Source organism: Macrobrachium nipponense, chromosome 24, assembly GCF_015104395.2.
Source record: "Macrobrachium nipponense isolate FS-2020 chromosome 24, ASM1510439v2, whole genome shotgun sequence".
Lineage (NCBI taxonomy): Eukaryota > Metazoa > Arthropoda > Malacostraca > Decapoda > Palaemonidae > Macrobrachium > Macrobrachium nipponense.
The window spans coordinates 56,572,492-56,591,285 of NC_061091.1; the positions used below are offsets into that span (position 1 = coordinate 56,572,492).

The following is an 18,794-nucleotide window of genomic DNA, read 5'->3' on the forward strand; positions in this document are numbered from 1 at the left end:
AAAAAAAAAAAAAAAAAAAACATGAAATAGACTTAAACGAGAACGTCACCTTTCATATTTCTTATCCTCCTTTCAGCTACTTATAATATGCTTATGTAGTAGGTCTAGTAGGTATACATGTGAAACTAATTTGAATTAATTTCTATTTAGAAGAAATGAATAGCTACAAAAAGATCAACCTAAAAAAGCTTTAAGGAAAGTAAGCCTATCTTAATGTATTCGTCAGTTTTGACTTCCACAGCTTTCCAAGGTGTCCAAATGAAACAGGATGATATGTAAGGAATTCGATAAAAAATAAGACTGAATTATATTCGTTTGATTTTTTATGATTGCTTTTTGACTTTGAATAGCTAGGTCTGAGTTAATTATGTTAAGCAATTATGAAAAGGATAAGAAGAAAGGCGAACATGGCTAATAAAACAAGAATAACGGGAATAATCAAATAAAGCAATAATATATATATTATATATATATATATATATATATATATATATATATATATATAGATATATTATATAATTATATATATATATGTATATATTTGTCAATTTAAATATTCATTAATATTACGTATCCGAGAGAGTATACTGCTGAAAATAGACCTAGGCAAATCATGCGGGAAAATCAGAAGTCCATTTTAGGCCCACTAAATGTGTCATGGTCATGCAAATTATTTTATTGATCAAAGGACAAAATTAGCTTAACTAAACATCGTTTTCAAAGAATGATAACGCCTTGATGTATTGTTTATCGGCTGTAGGAGACGAAATGACAACACTCCAGTGCAGTACGATACGTTGAGTCAAGACTCGAGCGGCAGCAAAGCCAACTTCAAAATGTTCAGTATGATGTCACGAAGCTAGAGTTGAGAATAAAATTAGAAATCGTGGACCCATCGGTATATATTTTCCTTACTTTGCAAAATAATTATCTTTAATACACTGAATAAGTCTACCCAGTTCTAATGTAATTTATTTCAAGTATAGCACCTTTGAAAGGAAATGTTATTTATTGTTAAGTAAATAATCTGGCACCTGCATATGGCAATATTTCCATAACGAACAATGAATTAAGAAACTACGCCAATTCTTCGTTGGCCGTCTGTACATGGTACAAGAAATACTGTATGTACATATGTAGTAAAATGTGGAACCTTACCTTTCGAGTGAGGCGATCTCCGAAAGTGACAACAGAGGAAGAGGACAAATGGCAGAAAACATGAACACTTAACTTTACGAAACACATTAAAAAATGGCAGAAAACTTTAACACTTCTTGATTATCTCCATCTTCTTTCTCCATAGAAAGCATCCTCTTCTTTCTGTGAATTTCAGCAACATTCTTGGGACCCATGGCTAATAATGTAAGTAATTAAGTTCACACACAACACGATAAAGTAACACAGTACAACAGAAGCAAAATCACTAACATGAATTTATGTTGACAAACAAAATATATGTGAACAAACAAATTCCAGTGTTCACGATAACGCTGCCACAAAAAATGGTCAAGGAACGCCTTTACATAGAGGCATGATGGGACAGATGCTGACCAATAGGAGAGCAGGATCTTACGACAGTGACTAGCATCAGGAACCAATGGGAGAGCGGGAGGATGGTGGCAAGTCTACTCAGTTAGCGATGCGCAAGTTTTAAATTTGTTCTCGGCGGTCCGGGGAAATCTCAGAACCTTTCGCAACCTGAATTGTTTTCGTATACAGAAGCAAAAAAATCTTCGTCTTTGCTTTCGTAACTTTGATTTTTCGTAAGTAGGGACTTTCGTATGTCGAGATTCCACTGTATTTGTTTATTATAATTTGAAGTTCATAGTGTTAAATTATATTCTTGCTACAGATTGTTGCATGTGAAGTCCCCTTCTTTCCATTTCTTAGCTGGATAAGTGTGAAGGGTGGCCATTCCTTTCTTTCATTTAGGGATTTCTTTTTATCACACTTGTATATTGTGATAAAAACTGGTTTTCTCTCTTTGCTCATCAGTATAATGTTTAAGTCACTTAAAATCTTCAAATATTTTGTACATGTGTAATACTGTAATTGCTTGTACAAAGTTTTTCCTCATTTCAGAACTTTCTAAATATTGATGCTGACTCTCATGTATATCAACTTCTACTTGCCAAATTGCAAATGGGTGATCAGAGGGACTTCGACTCAAGAATTTACATGTGCAATGAAGCCTTCATGTATTTAGATAGTGAAACAGTATGGAGGTTATTGCAAAGTGGCATGTTGCCAACATATGTGCTAAGTGTACTGGTGTTTGGTTTATCTTTAGCAAATGACTTCTTTAAAAAAGTACAAGATGATGATGGTGTAGCCTACTCTTCTTTGGTTGACAATGATGTAGAGAGTGAAGAGGCAAGAGAGGAAGAATTTGACCTTTCAAAAATGGAAACTAATCAGTTTAATGGAATTAAGAATTTTGTGGTTAATACTGATAACCAACAATCATGTAGTGATACTCGGCCTGATAATACTTCAACAAGGAACATACCACTGGCAGTTACAACTCAAAATATGACAGAAGATAGGCCAGATCTAGTCTTTGTTTTAGGTGAGTAGTGGGTTCCTAACAACATTAGTGTATGTTTTGCATTTTGAAGTTATAATTGACTTTACAGTGTTTGTTTATTGTATTTTATCATTAACATTAAAAGTTTTGATGACGTGATTATTTCTATTCAGTCATCTGTCATGTTCACCTTTTGCCCGAATTTATGGTCTAGATCTTCATCTTCATTTTATCCTTTTTTTTATTTTTGTTCACTTATTTTGCATGGCATAATTCTTCCTCATCCACGTCTATTACTTTACTGTAACATTACTGCTTTCCCCTTCTCATCACATACCCAAACAGTTTCACAATCTTTTGCTCTCAGTCTTTTCTCCCTAGTCTCAGGACATGGTCTCTCCCAAAATTTCTCTTTGTGCTACTGAAATATCATCTTGTTCCTGATGTGAATTCAACATGCTGTAGTCACATGCTTTCAAAGCATCTTACTTTTATTTTATAAGTGCATATTTGTTTCACCATTAATCTATCACAATTGGTTCAGTATCTTAAAAAGAAAGACAGTAAAAGAAAATGGCAGTTAACCCTTAGCACAGTTTGTGTGTGGAGATTTTTCAGGACCTACATATCATAATTTGTGCATTTGACTTATAAAACAACAAGTTTGGAGGAAATGAAAGAGCTCTATTATGATTCATAGATAATATAAAAATCTTGTCCTGTTTTATAAAGTTAGAGTTATTTCATATAAACTATCAGTCATAAGTACCCTGAATTACTATTTATGTTGTGGATTTTGAGAGAAAATGATCCACAGCTACATGAAAAAACAAAGTGTCCTAAACAACTTGGAAGTGGAGCAATGGTTTTTGTCAAAAATTCTTAAAGAAATACAAGAGGAAATTAACAATTCAAGTGAGATGGAGGCATTTGTGATCCCAGAAGCCCACATTTTTAAGAGGAACAATGGATGGATTAAGAGATGAAAATGAGGGACAGAAGAATGTAAAATTTCTTTTATAGTATGAAGAACATGTCCACAAGTACATACCTAAACCCATATGTATAACAACTCTTAGATTGATTAGTAAAGTTTGATTAATTCATCAATGTCCCTAATCTTAAGATAAACATCATTTGCTGATTTGTAAGATAGTGCATTAAAAATATATTTTATTTACTATTATTATTATTATTAATTCCTCATGGGACAAGTGGGTTGCATACTCACCTATCAGTCTGGTAGCATGAGTTCACTCCCCGTTGCTGCCAATGCATAACCAGAGGAATTTATTTCTGGTGATTAGAAATTCATTTCTCGATATAATGTGGTTCGAATCCTACAATAAGCTGTAGGTCTTATTGTAAAGTAAAAATTGGTTCCTAGCCACATAAAAAAAAATCTAACCCTTTGGGCCAACCCAAGGAGAGCTGTTAATCAGCTCAGTGGTCTGGTTAAGCTAAGGTATACTTAACTTTGTTATTATTATTATTATTATTATTATTATTATTATTATTATTATTATTATTATTATTATTATTATTATTATTATTATTTGCTCTATCACAGTCCTCCAATTCGACTGGGTGGTATTTATAGTGTGGGGTTCCGGGTTGCATCCTGCCTCCTTAGGAGTCCGTCACTTTTTTTACTGTGCGCTGTTTCTAGGATCACACTCTTCTGCATGAGTCCTGGAGCTACTTCAGCCTCTAGTTTTTCTAGATTCCTTTTTAGGGATCTTGGGATCGTGCCTAGTGCTCCTATGATTATGGGTACAATTTCCACTGGCATATCCCATATCCTTCTTATTTCTATTTTCAGATCTTGATACTTATCATCCATTTTTTCCCTCTTTCTCTCTTCAACTCTGTTGTCCCATGGTATTGCGACATCAATGAGTGATACTTTCTTCTTGACTTTGTCAATCAACGTCACGTCTGGTCTATTTGCACGTATCACCCTATCTGTTCTGATACCATAGTCCCAGAGGATCTTTGCCTGATCGTTTTCTATCACTCCCTCAGGTTGGTGCTCGTACCACTTATTACTGCAAGATAGCTGATGTTTCTTGCACAGGCTCCAGTGGAGGGCTTTTGCTACTGAATCATGCCTCTTTTTGTACTGTTTCTGTGCAAGTGCCGGGGATTCGCTTGCTATGTGGTTTATGGTTTCATTTTTCGTATTGCACTTCCTACATATGGGAGAGATGTTGTTTCCGTCTATCGTTCTTTGAACATATCTGGTTCTTAGGGCCTGATCTTGTGCCGCTATTATCATTCCTTCAGTTTCCTTCTTTAGCTCTCCCCTCTGTAGCCATTGCCATGTGTCATCGCTGGCTAGTTCTTTAGTCTGTCTCATGTACTGTCCGTGCATTGGTTTGTTGTGCCAGTCCTCTGTTCTGTTTGTCATTCTCCTGTCTGTATATTTCTGGGTCTTCATCTACTTTTATTAGTCCTTCTTCCCATGTACTCTTTAGCCACTCGTCTTCACTGGTTTTCAGATATTGCCCCAGTGCTCTGTTCTCGATGTTGACGCAGTCCTCTATACTTAGTAGTCCTCTCCCTCCTTCCTTTCGTGTTATGTATAGTCTGTCCGTATTTACTCTTGGGTGTAGTGCTTTGTGTATTGTCATATGTTTCCTGGTTTTCTGATCTATGCTGTGGGTTCTGCCTTTGTCCATTCCAGTATTCCTGTGCTGTATCTGATTACTAGCACTGCCCATGTGTTTATGGCTCTTATCATATTTCCGGCGTTGAGTTTTGACTTGAGTATCGCCTTGAGTCTCTGCATATATTCTTTCCTGATCGTGTCCTTCATCTCTTGGTGTTTGATATCCCCTCCTTCCATTATTCCCAGGTATTTGTATCCAGTCTCATCTATGTGTTTGATTTTGCTCCCATCTGGTAGCTTTATCCCTTCAGTTCTCGTTACTTTGCCTTTTTGTATGTTGACTAAGGCGCATTTTTCTATTCCAAACTCCATCCTGATGTCCCCAGATACGATCCTTACAGTCTGGATTAGGGTATCTATTTCCTTGATGCTCTTACCATACAGCTTGATGTCGTCCATGAACATCAGATGGTTGATTCTGTTGCCTCTTTTCTTGAGTTGGTACCCGGCATCCATCTTCTGTAGTACTTTTGTCATGGGAATCATGGCTACTATGAAGAGTAGTTGGGACAGTGAGTCGCCCTGAAAAATCCCTCTCCTGATATTAACCTCTGCTAGTCTTATTCCAGAGCTTGTAAGTATTGTATTCCAGTTGCGCATTGTATTTTTGAGGAAGCTGATGGTGTTTTCCTCTGCCCCATATATTTTCAGGCATTCTATTATTATTATTATTATTATTATTATTATTATTATTATTATTATTATTATTATTATTATTATTATTGTTGTTGTTGTTGTTGTTGTTGTTGTTGTTGTTGTTGTTGTTGTTGTTGTTGTTGTTGTTGTTGTTGTTGTTGTTGTTGTTACCAAAATATAGATATGTCAGAAATGCTTACTGCATGTCAGTACACATCTGTAGTCATACTGCCAATCAGTGTTTTTCCAGGATTTATGCATGTTAAACATTAATGAAATTCAAATTCTTGGAATTTTGTAAACTAATCCATGTTATCCAAAATTTTCATATCATTGGCAAGTGCAGGATGTCTTGTTACATGGCTCTTACAGTATGTATCTTGTATGTGTAGTTTGCATATTCATAATACAGTATTATTAGTTTTTCATTTCCCATCAAAGAGAGGCCCTTGAAAGACAGATAGTGATACGTTACCTTATGAACATAGTAGATCCTAAATAGTTGTGCAGTTGGTACATCAGTTTGTTTAAAGGTAAAATAACTATCAAGTAGATAGCTACTAATGGTTAACAGGCAGTGCTTCTCAGGTATACAACTATCCCTCTCTTCAAATGTTTCACTGAGAGAGAAACAGGAATATTCATCACTTACTGCTTAAAAATTTATGACAGGACTATTGTATCCGTCAGCTACCAATACATTGGAAAATTTTTGTTCAGCATATTTTTCTGAAACAGTATATTTGAGGGTTTTTGGAAATATCAATAAAATAAGTACGTAGTTGAACGATTAGATCACATTTTTTAGTTATGAAAAGGAAATTATAAATTAGCATTATTATTTTTCTGTACATACTTTTATTTTAAAATTTACAGGTGTGTCCATTTTGTGGAGTGTCCTAGCAATTCTGATATTACGGCTGAAAGTGATCTGGTTGCCTACCGTTTGCATCCTTAGTGGTGTGTTTGTAAATGATTGCAGACTATACAACTGCTTCTTTTCTAAATGTGCAAACGTCATGTCATATTTTCCAAGGTGGTTTCCTGGATTCAGTAAGACGGCTGTTTCATTAAGTTTTGGTGGATTCATTATATATAAGGTATGTAAATATCTTGTGTTTTATAGTTTTAGTATTTTATTTATTTTGTACGTAACCTTTAACATTAGGCTATATGGAAAAGGATTTTTAGAGGCTCATCTAGAATGAAAACAAAGATCATAGTGATTGTCATTTGAAGACCTCAGGACCTTCTCTGTATCTGACATTTTCAAAAGGACTTTGCCATCACAAATATTGAAATGGTGCCCTTTTACAGTAGGAATTCAAAATTTATAAATCCAGCTTTGTTTCAAACTGTACTTAAATTTTAAGCAAGCCTGTTTTATACTATATTCATTGGAGATTCATGCACAGAATGTGCAATGAGGCTTATCAATTAATTTCAACATTACAAGTTAGTTTTCCAGACCCCTGAGAAAACCAGACTTCCATTTGATAATTTTTATTTAACTTTTAACTTCAGCCACAAAACATGTATGGTGATCTTTGGTAATATTTTGACTTAAGAAGTGTATTTATTGTTGAGTATTATTTATGAGCTGAGGTTTAACCCTTAAATGCCGACTGGACGTATTATACGTTGACTAAAATTGTCTGTCGGGTGCTAAGTGGATGCACGGTACGTCTACTACAAAAAGTTTTTTTAAATATTTGCGGAAAAATAGTTATAGGCCTAGTTTGCGAAAAATTTAAAATCACGCGCCTTGAGGGATCCTGGGAGTTCACGGATCACGCTGTTGTATTGTTTACAAGCATTACCCAAACGCGCATGCATGAATTGCTTTCTTCTCGCACTAGAAAGCATCAGGGACGCATCTCAGAAATTCTTTCGTCACTGTCGTAATTTTTGCACAGTTTTATATTAGCCATTACATAGAGTTTTATATATGAAAATGTGTGCAATTTCATGTAGAATACAACAAAAAACAACCCATGGTTGTAGCTTTTATAAGTTTTGAAATATTTTCATATAAATCACGATAGTGCCAAAATTTCAACCTACGGTCAACATTGACTCGACTAACATGATCAAAAAACGCAATTGTAAGCCAAAACTCTTACATTCTAGTAATATTCAATCATTTACCTTCATTTTGCAACAAAGTGGAAGTCTCTAGCACAATATTTCAATTTATGGTGAATTTTTGAAAATAACTTTTTCCTTACATCCGTGTGGTAACTGCCAAAAATCTCAGAAATTCTTTTGTCCATTTGTCGTAATTTTTGCAGTTTTATATTAGCCGTTACATAAAGTTTTATATATGAAAATTTGCACAATTTCATGCAGAATACAACAAAAACAACCCATGGTTGTAGCTTTTATCAGTTTTGAAATATTTTCATATAAATCACGATGTGCCAAAATTTCAACCTTCGGTCAACTTTGACTCGACCAAAATGGTCGAAAAACAAAATTGTAAGCTATAACTCTTACATTCTAGTAATATTCAATCATTTACCTTCATTTTGCAACAAATTGGAAGTCTCTAGCACAATATTTCGATTTATGGTGAATTATTGAAAAAACTTTTTCCTTACATCCGCGAGGTAACTCTGCCGAAAATCTCAGAAATTCTTTCATCACTTTGTTGTAATTTTTGCACCATTTTATATTAGCCGTTACATAAAGTTTTATATATGAAAAAGTGCGCAATTTCATTTAAAATACAACAAAAAATAACTCATGGTTGTAGCTTTTATCAGTTTTGAAATATTTTCATATAAATCACAATGTGCCAAAATTTCAATCTTTGGTCACCTTTGGCTCGACCAAAATGGTTGAAAAACGCAATTGTAAGCTAAAACTCTTACATTCTAGTAATATTCAATCATTTACCTTCATTTTGTAACAAACAGGAAGTCTCTAGCACAATATTTTGATTTATGGTGAATTTTTGAAAAAAAAAAAAGTTTCCTTACCTCTGCGGGCGGTAACTCAGCTGAAAATATCAGAATTTCTTTAGTTACCTTGTCGTAATTTTTGCACCGTTTTCTATTAGACATTACATAAAGTGTTATGCATAAAAATGTGTGCAATTTCATGTAGAATACAACAAAAAATAACTCATGGTTGTAGCTTTTATCAGTTTTGAAATATTTTCATATAAATCACAATAAGTGCCAAAATTTAAACCTACGGTCAACTTTGACTCAACCGATATGGTCGAAAAATGCAATTGTAAACTAAAACTCTTACATTCTAGTAACATTCAATCATTTACCTTTATTTTGCAACAAATTGGAAGTATCTACACAATATTTCATTTCGATTTATGGTGAATTTTTGAAAAAAACTTTTTCCTTACGTCCGCGCCGTAACTCTGCTGAAAATCTTGGATATTCTTTTGTCACTTTGTCGTAATTTTTGCACAGTTTTATATTAGCCGTTACATAAAGTTTTATATATGAAAAAGCACACTTTCATGTAGAATACAACAAAAAATAATTCATGGTTGTAGCTTTCATCAGTTTTGAAATATTTTTATATAAATCACAATGTGCCAAAATTTCAACCTTCGGTCAACTTTGACTCGACTGAAATGGTAAAGAAACACAATTGTAAGCTAAAACTCTTACATACTAGTAACATTCAATAATTTACCATCATTTTGCAACAAACGGGAAGTCTCTAGCACAATATTTCGATTTATGGTGAGTTTTTGAAAAAAAACTTTTTCCTTACCTCCGCGCACGGTAACTCAGCTGAAAATCTCAGAATTTCTTTAGTCACCTTGTCTTAATTTTCGCACTGTTTTGTATTAGATGTTACATAACGTGTTATACATGAAAATGTATGCAATTTCATGTAGAATACAAAAAAAAAAAAATAACTTATAGTTGTAGCTTTTATCAGTTTTGAAGTATTTTCATATACAGGCGGCCCGCGGTTAACAGCGCAATCACTCAACTGCGAATCGGTTTTACGGCGGTCGTCAAAAATATTCATTAAAAAATAAGGCATTTTAAAGGTATCTTTACGGCACAGTTTTCAGTTAACAGCGCCGCTAGCGCCGTTGTCTAATGAGTTCATACATTTGTAGAAATGCCGTTCAGACCATAAAGGTTATGCAAATTATATTAACAAATTTTATGGAGAGTTATTACGTAGGTATTAGGGTAAAATATATGCCTCTGACGCTGTTCTATGCCGAAAATATCGAGTTACATAAGTGCAAATTTAGCTATGGATGTGTCGATTTATAAATGTTCATGCTTTTGTTTAAAATGTGTATGAAAATGTATTACATGAAAGGCATTTTTATTTCTGTACAGAAATATGATACAAAGGCAGCTTTTGAAACTGCCCTTCACGTTATCAAATACGATGTTTTTTCATGTTCTTTCTTGTGAGCCGCCGCCTGCCGCTCTTCCGAAAATATTGATTTAAAAAAAGTGCAAATTAGCGATCGATGTGTCGATTTTATAAATGTTTATGCTTTTATGTTTAAAATGTGTATGAAAATGTATTACGAATAGAGTATTTTTATTTCTGTGCAGAAATATGATAAAAAGGCAGCTTTTGAAACTGCCCTTCAAGTTATCGACTACAATGTTTTTTCAAGTTCGTTCTTGTATGCCGCCGTCTGCCGCTCTTCCGAAAATATCGAGTTAAAAAGAGTGCAAATTTAGCGATCGATGTGTCGATTTTTTAGACGTTTATGCTTTTATGTTTAAAATGTGTATGAAAATATATTACGTAAAGGTATTTTCATTTTTGTACAGAAATAAGATACAAATTAAGGCAGCCTTTGTAACTACGCTCCACGTTGTCAGGGGATGTTTTTTCATGTTTGTTCTTGTCCGCCAGTTCCGAAAAATGCATTGTGTTATTTTATTAATTATGCATCTCTTCCATAAATCCTTCAAAAAGTTATACATTATTTCACTGTATCCAAGAATATTGTATGTATTTTCATATTATTGTATTTGAAAATACTACGGCAAATTTAAGCCCGTATTCCGCGGAGCGGCCAATGTTGTGGTTTGAAATCAGCTGATGAATACGAGTTTGTTTCACCATAACGCAATTCTGAGCGAATGCTCTTGCTTCTAGTTAGCATAAACGAATATCTAGATACTTGACTTATATGAGACAAAGTTATTTTTCCTTATACAGCGTGTTTTTAGGTGGAAATATTTATTGAATATGTCTCGTTATGAATGTGAACTATTTTTTTCGTTAACATATTACGTTGGTGGTATGTTTATTGCGTAAAAAAATATGTGATTCCGTTCGCAATAATCCTTTATATCATCGTAATACGAACTTTACGTTATTTATCTTATATCGGCGTGAAACCAACAGTAAAATGTGTTCTTTCAAGCACAGTAGTTTTGATTAAAATGATTTTATCCCAATTTTATCTATGGTTGTGTTTGATGGCATACGTTTACTGCAGTTTTATCCTTGTTGCCGATGTACGATAATAGTCATTAGCAGTTTGAACAGTTTTCTCAGCTTCAGTTATAACTAGGTTTAAATTTAACAGTATATTTCCCGATTGATCTTTAATCTAATTTGATCTCTGATCTATAGCGAATAAAGTTATTACATTAAGATATCTCAGTTCTATTCTAATGTTGTACTGTTGTATGATGATTGAAATATGTACAAGCCAAACGGATGTTATCCAGTTCGGTTGTACTTAGAAAAAAAAAAGTTGTTTCTCGTTCGGTTGTTCATGGCTGTACACGTTCACGCAACGAGTATAACGTTAAAACCATACTTTCATCATTCTCTTTTGGTGTTATTGAACTTATGTAACTAGAAGATGGATAAAGTTAGGCCATTGTAATTTGATCTCTCATAAAATCGGACTATCGTAAGACTAATGATCGTAACCTGAACACTACAGCTACCTGTACACTGTATAAACTTTATTGTATCTTTACATACTCTAGACACCCAAAAGTACTGTACAGTAAATTCTATAGTACTATACTGCATAAATATAATTTTACTTATTGCGCCGTTGTGGGATTACGGCGCCTTTGACTGGTCTAGAGTTTCGAAAATGGTGTGCGGTGGCCGTAGGCTTTAAAATCGCTCTGCGTCGAAAATCGCTTGCCGTCGGCGGCCAGGAACGGAACCCCTGCCGCTAACTGAGGGTCGCCTGTAAATCACGATAAGTGCCAAAATTTAAACCTACAGTCAAGTTTGACTTGACCGAAATGGTAGAAAAATGCAATTGTAAGCTAAAGCTCTTTCATTCTAGTAACATTCAATCATTTACCTTCATTTTGCAACAAATTGGAAGTCTAGCACAATATTTTGATTTCTGGGCTCAGCTCGTGTCGCTGCGCGAAATATCCTTTAATCTATTATTTCTAGGGTAAATGTACTAACACATACCAGAGAATAAATAAAATAAAGAAAAAGGTCAGTATAACTGACTCGCTCACCCTCCAAGAGGGTGTCGGTATGAACACTAGGCGAGTGAGACCACTACCACGAGCCAAATACCAATAGAAATCTCCCACAACAAAAACCCTCCATGAGGAGAGCCGACCCACAGAGTGAGCAGCTCGTACTACTACTACTCCATCCCATGCTGCCGACTGCTGCGCCTCTAGTGGCCATCCTTTTCAGTTAGCACCTCACGAGCAGACGTGATATTTTTCTCTCTGTGTTTTTTGTGCCCTTTCGTTGGATTTATCTATGATGGAGCGTGCAGCTATTGCAGCAGCTAAGTTAAGTACTCAGTATTTATGGTTAGTTGGTTTTTTCCGGCCCTCGGTCAGTATTTGCCGTTTTTTAGGTATAAATACGTCTCGGGGTCGGAACGCATGGCAGCATGGTTCTGCCGCGTGGTGGGTTTCGTTTCTCGGTCTCCATACCTAGAACATCCCATTCTCTATGTACGCTCTATATTTATTATCCGTTTTACTTAGGGTACTGTCTACTCAGGTTTGTCATGCATGCATGTCTTTTACCTTATGTAGGCTTCTTCTTTCCAGACCCTAGTCCCGGCTCTTAGTATCGGCCTCTGACTAGCTTTGAGTGGTAGACTTTCCTTCGGGTTAGTCGTACACTCCTGGATTTTTTCTCCTACTTTATTGTTTTCTTTCTTTTATTTTATTTTATTATACCATGTATTTTGTTATGGTTAGGTTAGTTGGGTGTCTGGCTTAGCCTAGGTCCTGGCTCCTTGAGCCTATGCTACCGCTCATCAGTTCGGTTGCTTCCCTATAGCATCTCTCTGATCAGTCGGTTTTGGCCCAGTGGGTCTCTATGCTACCGCTTTTCAGTTCAGTTGCTTCCCGATAGCATCTCTCTGATCAGTTGGTTGGTCCTAGTTTAGTTTGTCTTATTTTAGCCTTACCGTCTCGTGGTCACTACGCGATCACGAGACAGCCAGACGCCTGCCAGTCCCCTTCCCCCTCCTCCCGCTCTTCCATAGAGTCGGGGGAGGGTGGGACAGTCTGACCCAAGCTCGCTCCTCATACCCAAGAGAAAAAAAAAAAAAAAAAAAAAAAAAAAAAAAAAAAAAAGGCCTAATAAAAAAAAAAAAAGCAAAAAAAACCAGAAAAAAACTAGCATGCCTCCCTCTCTCCCCCCAGGCGGAGGGGCCAGGGAGACGGGACAGACCCAGACTGGACGCGACCTCTCCGGCTTCTCGGTCCGGCCCGGTGGTGATGTGATGGGGGGTACTGGCCTTTCCCCCCATCCGTTGCTTCCTTGTCGCTCCGGTTCGCTCGAGCCTGTATGTCTCCTCGCTCTTCCCGACCTTGCTAGGTCTCCTTTCATGATCGGAGTCCTGGCATCCAGCGGGAATTTGTTTGTCCACCCAGTAGGGTGGACCGGAACATACAGTGGGTCCCTGCTAACCGTACCGTATTGCTGAGTTACTACACTCCGCTACGCACTGGACTTGCTCCGGTTCGTTTGAGTTTTAGGTTTAAGAGTTATTAGATTAACTATAAGTTTATCTTAAGTACCTTAAACCTTTTCCCCCCCTCCCCTACATGTTTTACCGGATTCTCCGGGATTATAGCCTATTCAGGCGGGGCAGGGGGGGTTATGCTCAAATTTTTTCCGAGCTCCGGCATGCAACGGAGTTCTTCTGTCCTTTAGCCTGTAAGTGTTATTCTTTAAGATACTCATGTGTCTTCCCACTTACAGGCCACCAACTGTGAGCATCCGGGATGCGCCGCCACACTTCAGGACCCCATGTGGACACGAAGTTTGCCGGTCCCATTGCTCCATGCGCGACTCTGCACGGGGACATCCAGGTCTGGTACCATGAGACGTGTACCATATGTTACGATCTGGTGAGCCAGCTTTTAGAAGGGGTGAGTATTCCATCTCCGGTAGCTGCTCCGCTTCTGTTTTAGTGCTTAAGTTTTCATCATTCACTTTAACTTAAGGCATCTAAGTTTAAGTTATATTTAAGTTTTAGTTTAAGTGATTCTTAAATCTAACCTACGCCCTCTCTTCCAGGCGCCGGCAGTGAAGGATACCGCACTGGCAACCCTGCGGGCCTGGGTCGGCGGTTTTGGGAAGAACGCTGCCAAGGGTATGCCTTACATCTTGGAGAAGCGGTTGGCGCTGGTAATCTTCCCCGGAGGCAAGGCGACAGGATACGTCGACCCAGTAGAGGCGGCCCCTACTATCGCCTTCATCCAACAACAGCTGGCTGCCTCATTAACTGATCAAGACCAGGATATCTCCACAGACGTCGCGACTTTAGATATTAATGTAGAACCTATGGTAGGTGTAGACGACCTGTTGGTCGAGGTAAGTAGGGTGGACACCCAAGGGTCACCCTTGGGTGTGACTGTTTCTTCTACTCCTGCAACCTCTCCATCCTTCCAAGGGTTTACAGGTGATGAATTATATACTCCTCCTGACGCTTCGGTTAGACCTAAGGTCAAGGGTCAAGCAGTGAAATCCTTGTCTAAGACGTCGTCGTCGTCTAAGAAGTCGACTTCGGCGTCATCCTCCTCACGTAAGTCTCCGGCTGCGAATCCCGGAGCAGACAAGTCTAAAACTTCTAGCTCCGGCTCTAAGTCCTCGAGGAGTAAATCCTCCAGAGAGAGATCTCGCACCCCGGCAGAGTCACCAGTTCCGCTACCCTTGGTTCCGATTCAGAGCCACCCCTCCACCTCCGCAGCAGCTCCGGCCTTGGACTCCAATGCTGGCCTGTTGCAACAGGTGGGCGACCTGGTTGGGTCCCTAAAGAATAGCATGGAGCAAATGATCTCTCGTCTGTCGGATAGGATTACTTCCAGGACTCCATTATAGCCGGACTGAGAGAAGTCCCTCTAGCCTCTCCTTCACTTTCCAATACGAGTGGAACTCAGCTTCCTCCGTATGACTCGCTACCTCCGTTCTCGATGAACAATCCATGGAGAGTAGCGTCATACGCCCCCTTCCAAGACGGTCTCATTTCCATACCGGAATTCGGAACTCGAAGGATAGAGGACTTCGAGTTCTTCCCGGTAGACCTCCAGCCTCCGTTCATAGGCTACGCAAGGCTTACAGCTTCAGCCATGGTTCGGGATGATAGGGTGCCTAAGGAGACAGTCCTCTATTCACGAGACCAGGCTCAGAGAGAATGGCTCAGATGTTTAGAGGACATGGATTGTTCCAATACCAGATACAACCTTTCAAGAGTCCCTTTACCATTTTCACAATGGATGAGAGTACCCCGCTCCCGTTCCTGACAAAGATCGCGAGGTCTACCATCCCAGCGGCCCCAGAAGGGGGACCCCATGCCTCAATTGAAGGAAGCAGATCCCACATCTCCGTTGCTCCCCTCAGCCGGAGAATTGTGGGAGGACTTGCCAAACACCTTCTCAGCTGGCAAACTCAAACCGGACTGTGCTATGGAGCAGTTTGGTGAAAAGCTACCAGGCTCCCAGATAGCCTTATTCAGGCTGAATTTGACGCAAAATCGCGACTAGCCAGATCAATTAACTCTATGGCTATGTCCGAGGTAGCAACCATAGCTTATGGCTCAGAACCGCTTTTTAAGCTCATGACCAAAGCACTGACTCAAACGGTACAGTCGGATATGTTTGAGTTTGCCACTGCTAGAACGAATTGTCGGAAGCATGTCCCTACAAGAGGCAACCATTCGACATGAACCGAATAGGTTGCTCTCGTCTAACATCTGGGGAGCAGATCTCTTCCCAGAAGCTATGGTGAAGGAAGTTCAGTCAGAGGCTACGAGGCTGAACCAGAGCCTTAAGGACCGTTGGGGCCTTACAGCTAAGAGGAGACAAGACCTAACACCTAAGGGTAAGGGTCGGGGGAAACCTAGGCGCTTCCATCCTTACCAGAAGAAGCAGTCACGCTTTCCTCAGCAAGTTCCAGCGGTGCCCTTAGTGCAAACAGCCCAACCTTCCACCTCTAAGGCTCAATCACAGCCAATTTATGTGATATCCCCTCAACCTCAGCCCTCCACCTCTTACGCCATCTCTCCAGCTTACAATCAAGCCTTCGAGAGTCAAGCTTCACAGAAGTATGACCGCTCGGGTAAGGGAGGCAGAGGTAAGCGTTCCTTTCGTGGGAGAGGATCGGGAGGCCCCTTTAACAGGGGAAAGCACTTCAGAGGAGGCCGAGGCGGTTACCAGAACCAATGAAGAACTTCAGGTAGGAGGGAGGCTGTTCCACTTTCGCCACCGGTGGAACTTCAGCGAATGGGCTCAGAGCATAATGTCAAAAGGCCTGGGTTGGAGCTGGTTGACGAACCCACCTCCATCCAGACCTTTCCGTCAACTTCCTTCCAAGGAATTGACAGAGTACGCAGAGGACCTCCTTCAGAAAGGAGCTATAGTGAGAGTCAAGAGGTTAAAAATTTCAAGGTCGCTTGTTCAGCGTGCCAAAGAAAGGCTCACAAAAAAGAAGAGTAATCTTAGACTTGTCCCGCTTAAACTTAGCCATCCGCTGCGACAAGTTCAAGATGCTCACGATCTCACAGGTGCGGACCCCTACTTTCCCCGGGGCCGTCACCACCTCTATCGATCTTACAGACGCCTACTATCATATCCCTATTGCAAGACACTTCCGTCCATATCTGGGTTCAAGATAGGAGACCAGACATTCTCCTTCAAGGTAGTTCCCTTCGGACTCAACGTGGCACCCAGGGTGTTCACGAAACTAGCGGAAGTGGTAGTGCAACACTCAGATCACAAGGGATTATGGTAGTAGCGTATCTCGACGATTGGTTGATCTGGGCGCCAACAGTCGAAGAATGCAACAAAGCCACACTGAAAGTGATTCAGTTCCTGGAATATCTAGGCTTCAAGATAAACAGGACCAAGTCAAGACTCACTCCAGAGTCAGACTTTCAGTGGCTGGGCATTCAATGGAATCTATCCTCCCATACTCTGTCGATTCCATCAACCAAAAGGAAAGAAATAGCGAAGTCAGTCAAGCAATTTCTAAGTCACAAACTGGCGTCAAGGAGAGCTCAGGAGAGGATCCTGGGTTCTCTCCAGTTTGCATCAGTGACAACGTCTTAATGAAAGCCAAACTGAAAGACCTAACCAGAATCTGGCGCTCACGAGCAAATGTCAGGGTCCAGGGACAAACTATCCTCAGTCCCTCTGATTCTAAAGAATCGACTTCAGCCGTGGGCGAAAGTCAAGAATTTGTCAGTGTCAGTACCCCTTCAGTTCCCTCCACCAGGGATTACCATCCACACAGACGCGTCCTTAAGCGGTTGGGGAGGGTATTCCCAGGTCCAAAAAAGGTTCAAGGAACTTGGTCACCTCAGTTCAGTCAGTTCCATATAAACGTACTGGAGGCAATGGCAGTGTTCTTGACTCTAAAAAGGTTGCGCCCACCAAAGTACTCCCACATAAAGCTAGTTCTGGACAGCGCAGTGGTAGTACATTGTATAAACAGAGGAGGCTCCAAGTCACGTCATCTAAATCATGTGATGGTAGCCATCTTCTCCCTGGCAGACAAGTTCAGTTGGCATCTCTCCTCCACTCACATAGCTGGAGTGAGAAACGTCATAGCAGACGCGTTATCCCGATCAGTACCCCTAGAGTCGGAATGGTCTCTGGACAAACAGGTTTCGTTCCAATGGATCCTTCAAAGAGTCCCAGGGCTACAGGTGGATCTCTTCGCATCCCAAGCGAATCACAAGCTCCCCTGTTACGTAGCCCCCAACCTGGACCCTCTGGCCTATGCCACGGACGCCCTGGCTCTGGACTGGAACAACTGGAAGAAGATTTATGTCTTTCCTCCAGTGAATCTTCTCATGAAAGTGTTAAACAAACTCAGGACGTTCAAGGGTCAAGTGGCTCTAGTAGCCCCAGACTGGCCGAAGAGCAATTGGTATCCTCTAATTCTGGAGCTGGGCCTTCGTCCTCTTCGGATCCCCAATCCCAGGCTCTCCCAGTCAGTACAAACGAAGACTGTGTTCGCTTCCTCAGGGATTCTCAAAACCCTAACTTTATGGATTTCATGAAGTTTGCGGCAAAAAGAGATGCGAATATTGACCCTCAGAATATTCTCTTCTTGGAATCCGATAAAAGGGATTCAACTTGAGACAATATGATGCTGCTGTCAAAAAGTTAGCAATCTTCCTGAGAGAATCTGATATTAGAATCATGACAGTTAATTCAGCTATATCCTTTTTCAGATCCTTATTTGAAAAAGGTTTAGCAGCTAGCACGATTACGACAAACAAATCAGCCTTGAAAAAGATATTTCAATTTGGGTTCAACATAGACTTGACGGATTCCTACTTCTCGTCTATTCCTAAGGCATGTGCTAGAACTTAGACCTTCTGTAAGGCCTACGTCAGTTTCATGGTTCTTAAACGATGTTCTAAAACTGGCTTCAGAAACCGATAATGACACATGCTCGTTTATAATGCTCTTAAGGAAAACAAAAACCCTGTTTTTATTAAGCTTAGCTTCAGGAGCAAGAATTTCAGAA

The 18,794-nt window shown here is 39.3% G+C and overlaps 1 protein-coding gene across 4 annotated transcripts in view; it reads left to right on the top strand.

The window, feature by feature from the left end:
* Positions 1-18,794, top strand: part of LOC135205651 (probable C-mannosyltransferase DPY19L3) — a 248,398-nt gene that overhangs the window by 190,336 nt on the left and 39,268 nt on the right. For all 4 annotated transcript variants that reach the window (XM_064236474.1, XM_064236473.1, XM_064236475.1 and 1 more), the window contains 2 exons: positions 2,083-2,569; positions 6,711-6,934. In XM_064236474.1, the coding sequence (XP_064092544.1) occupies positions 2,083-2,569; positions 6,711-6,934 (711 nt within the window). The remainder of the gene's footprint in view (positions 1-2,082; positions 2,570-6,710; positions 6,935-18,794) is intronic.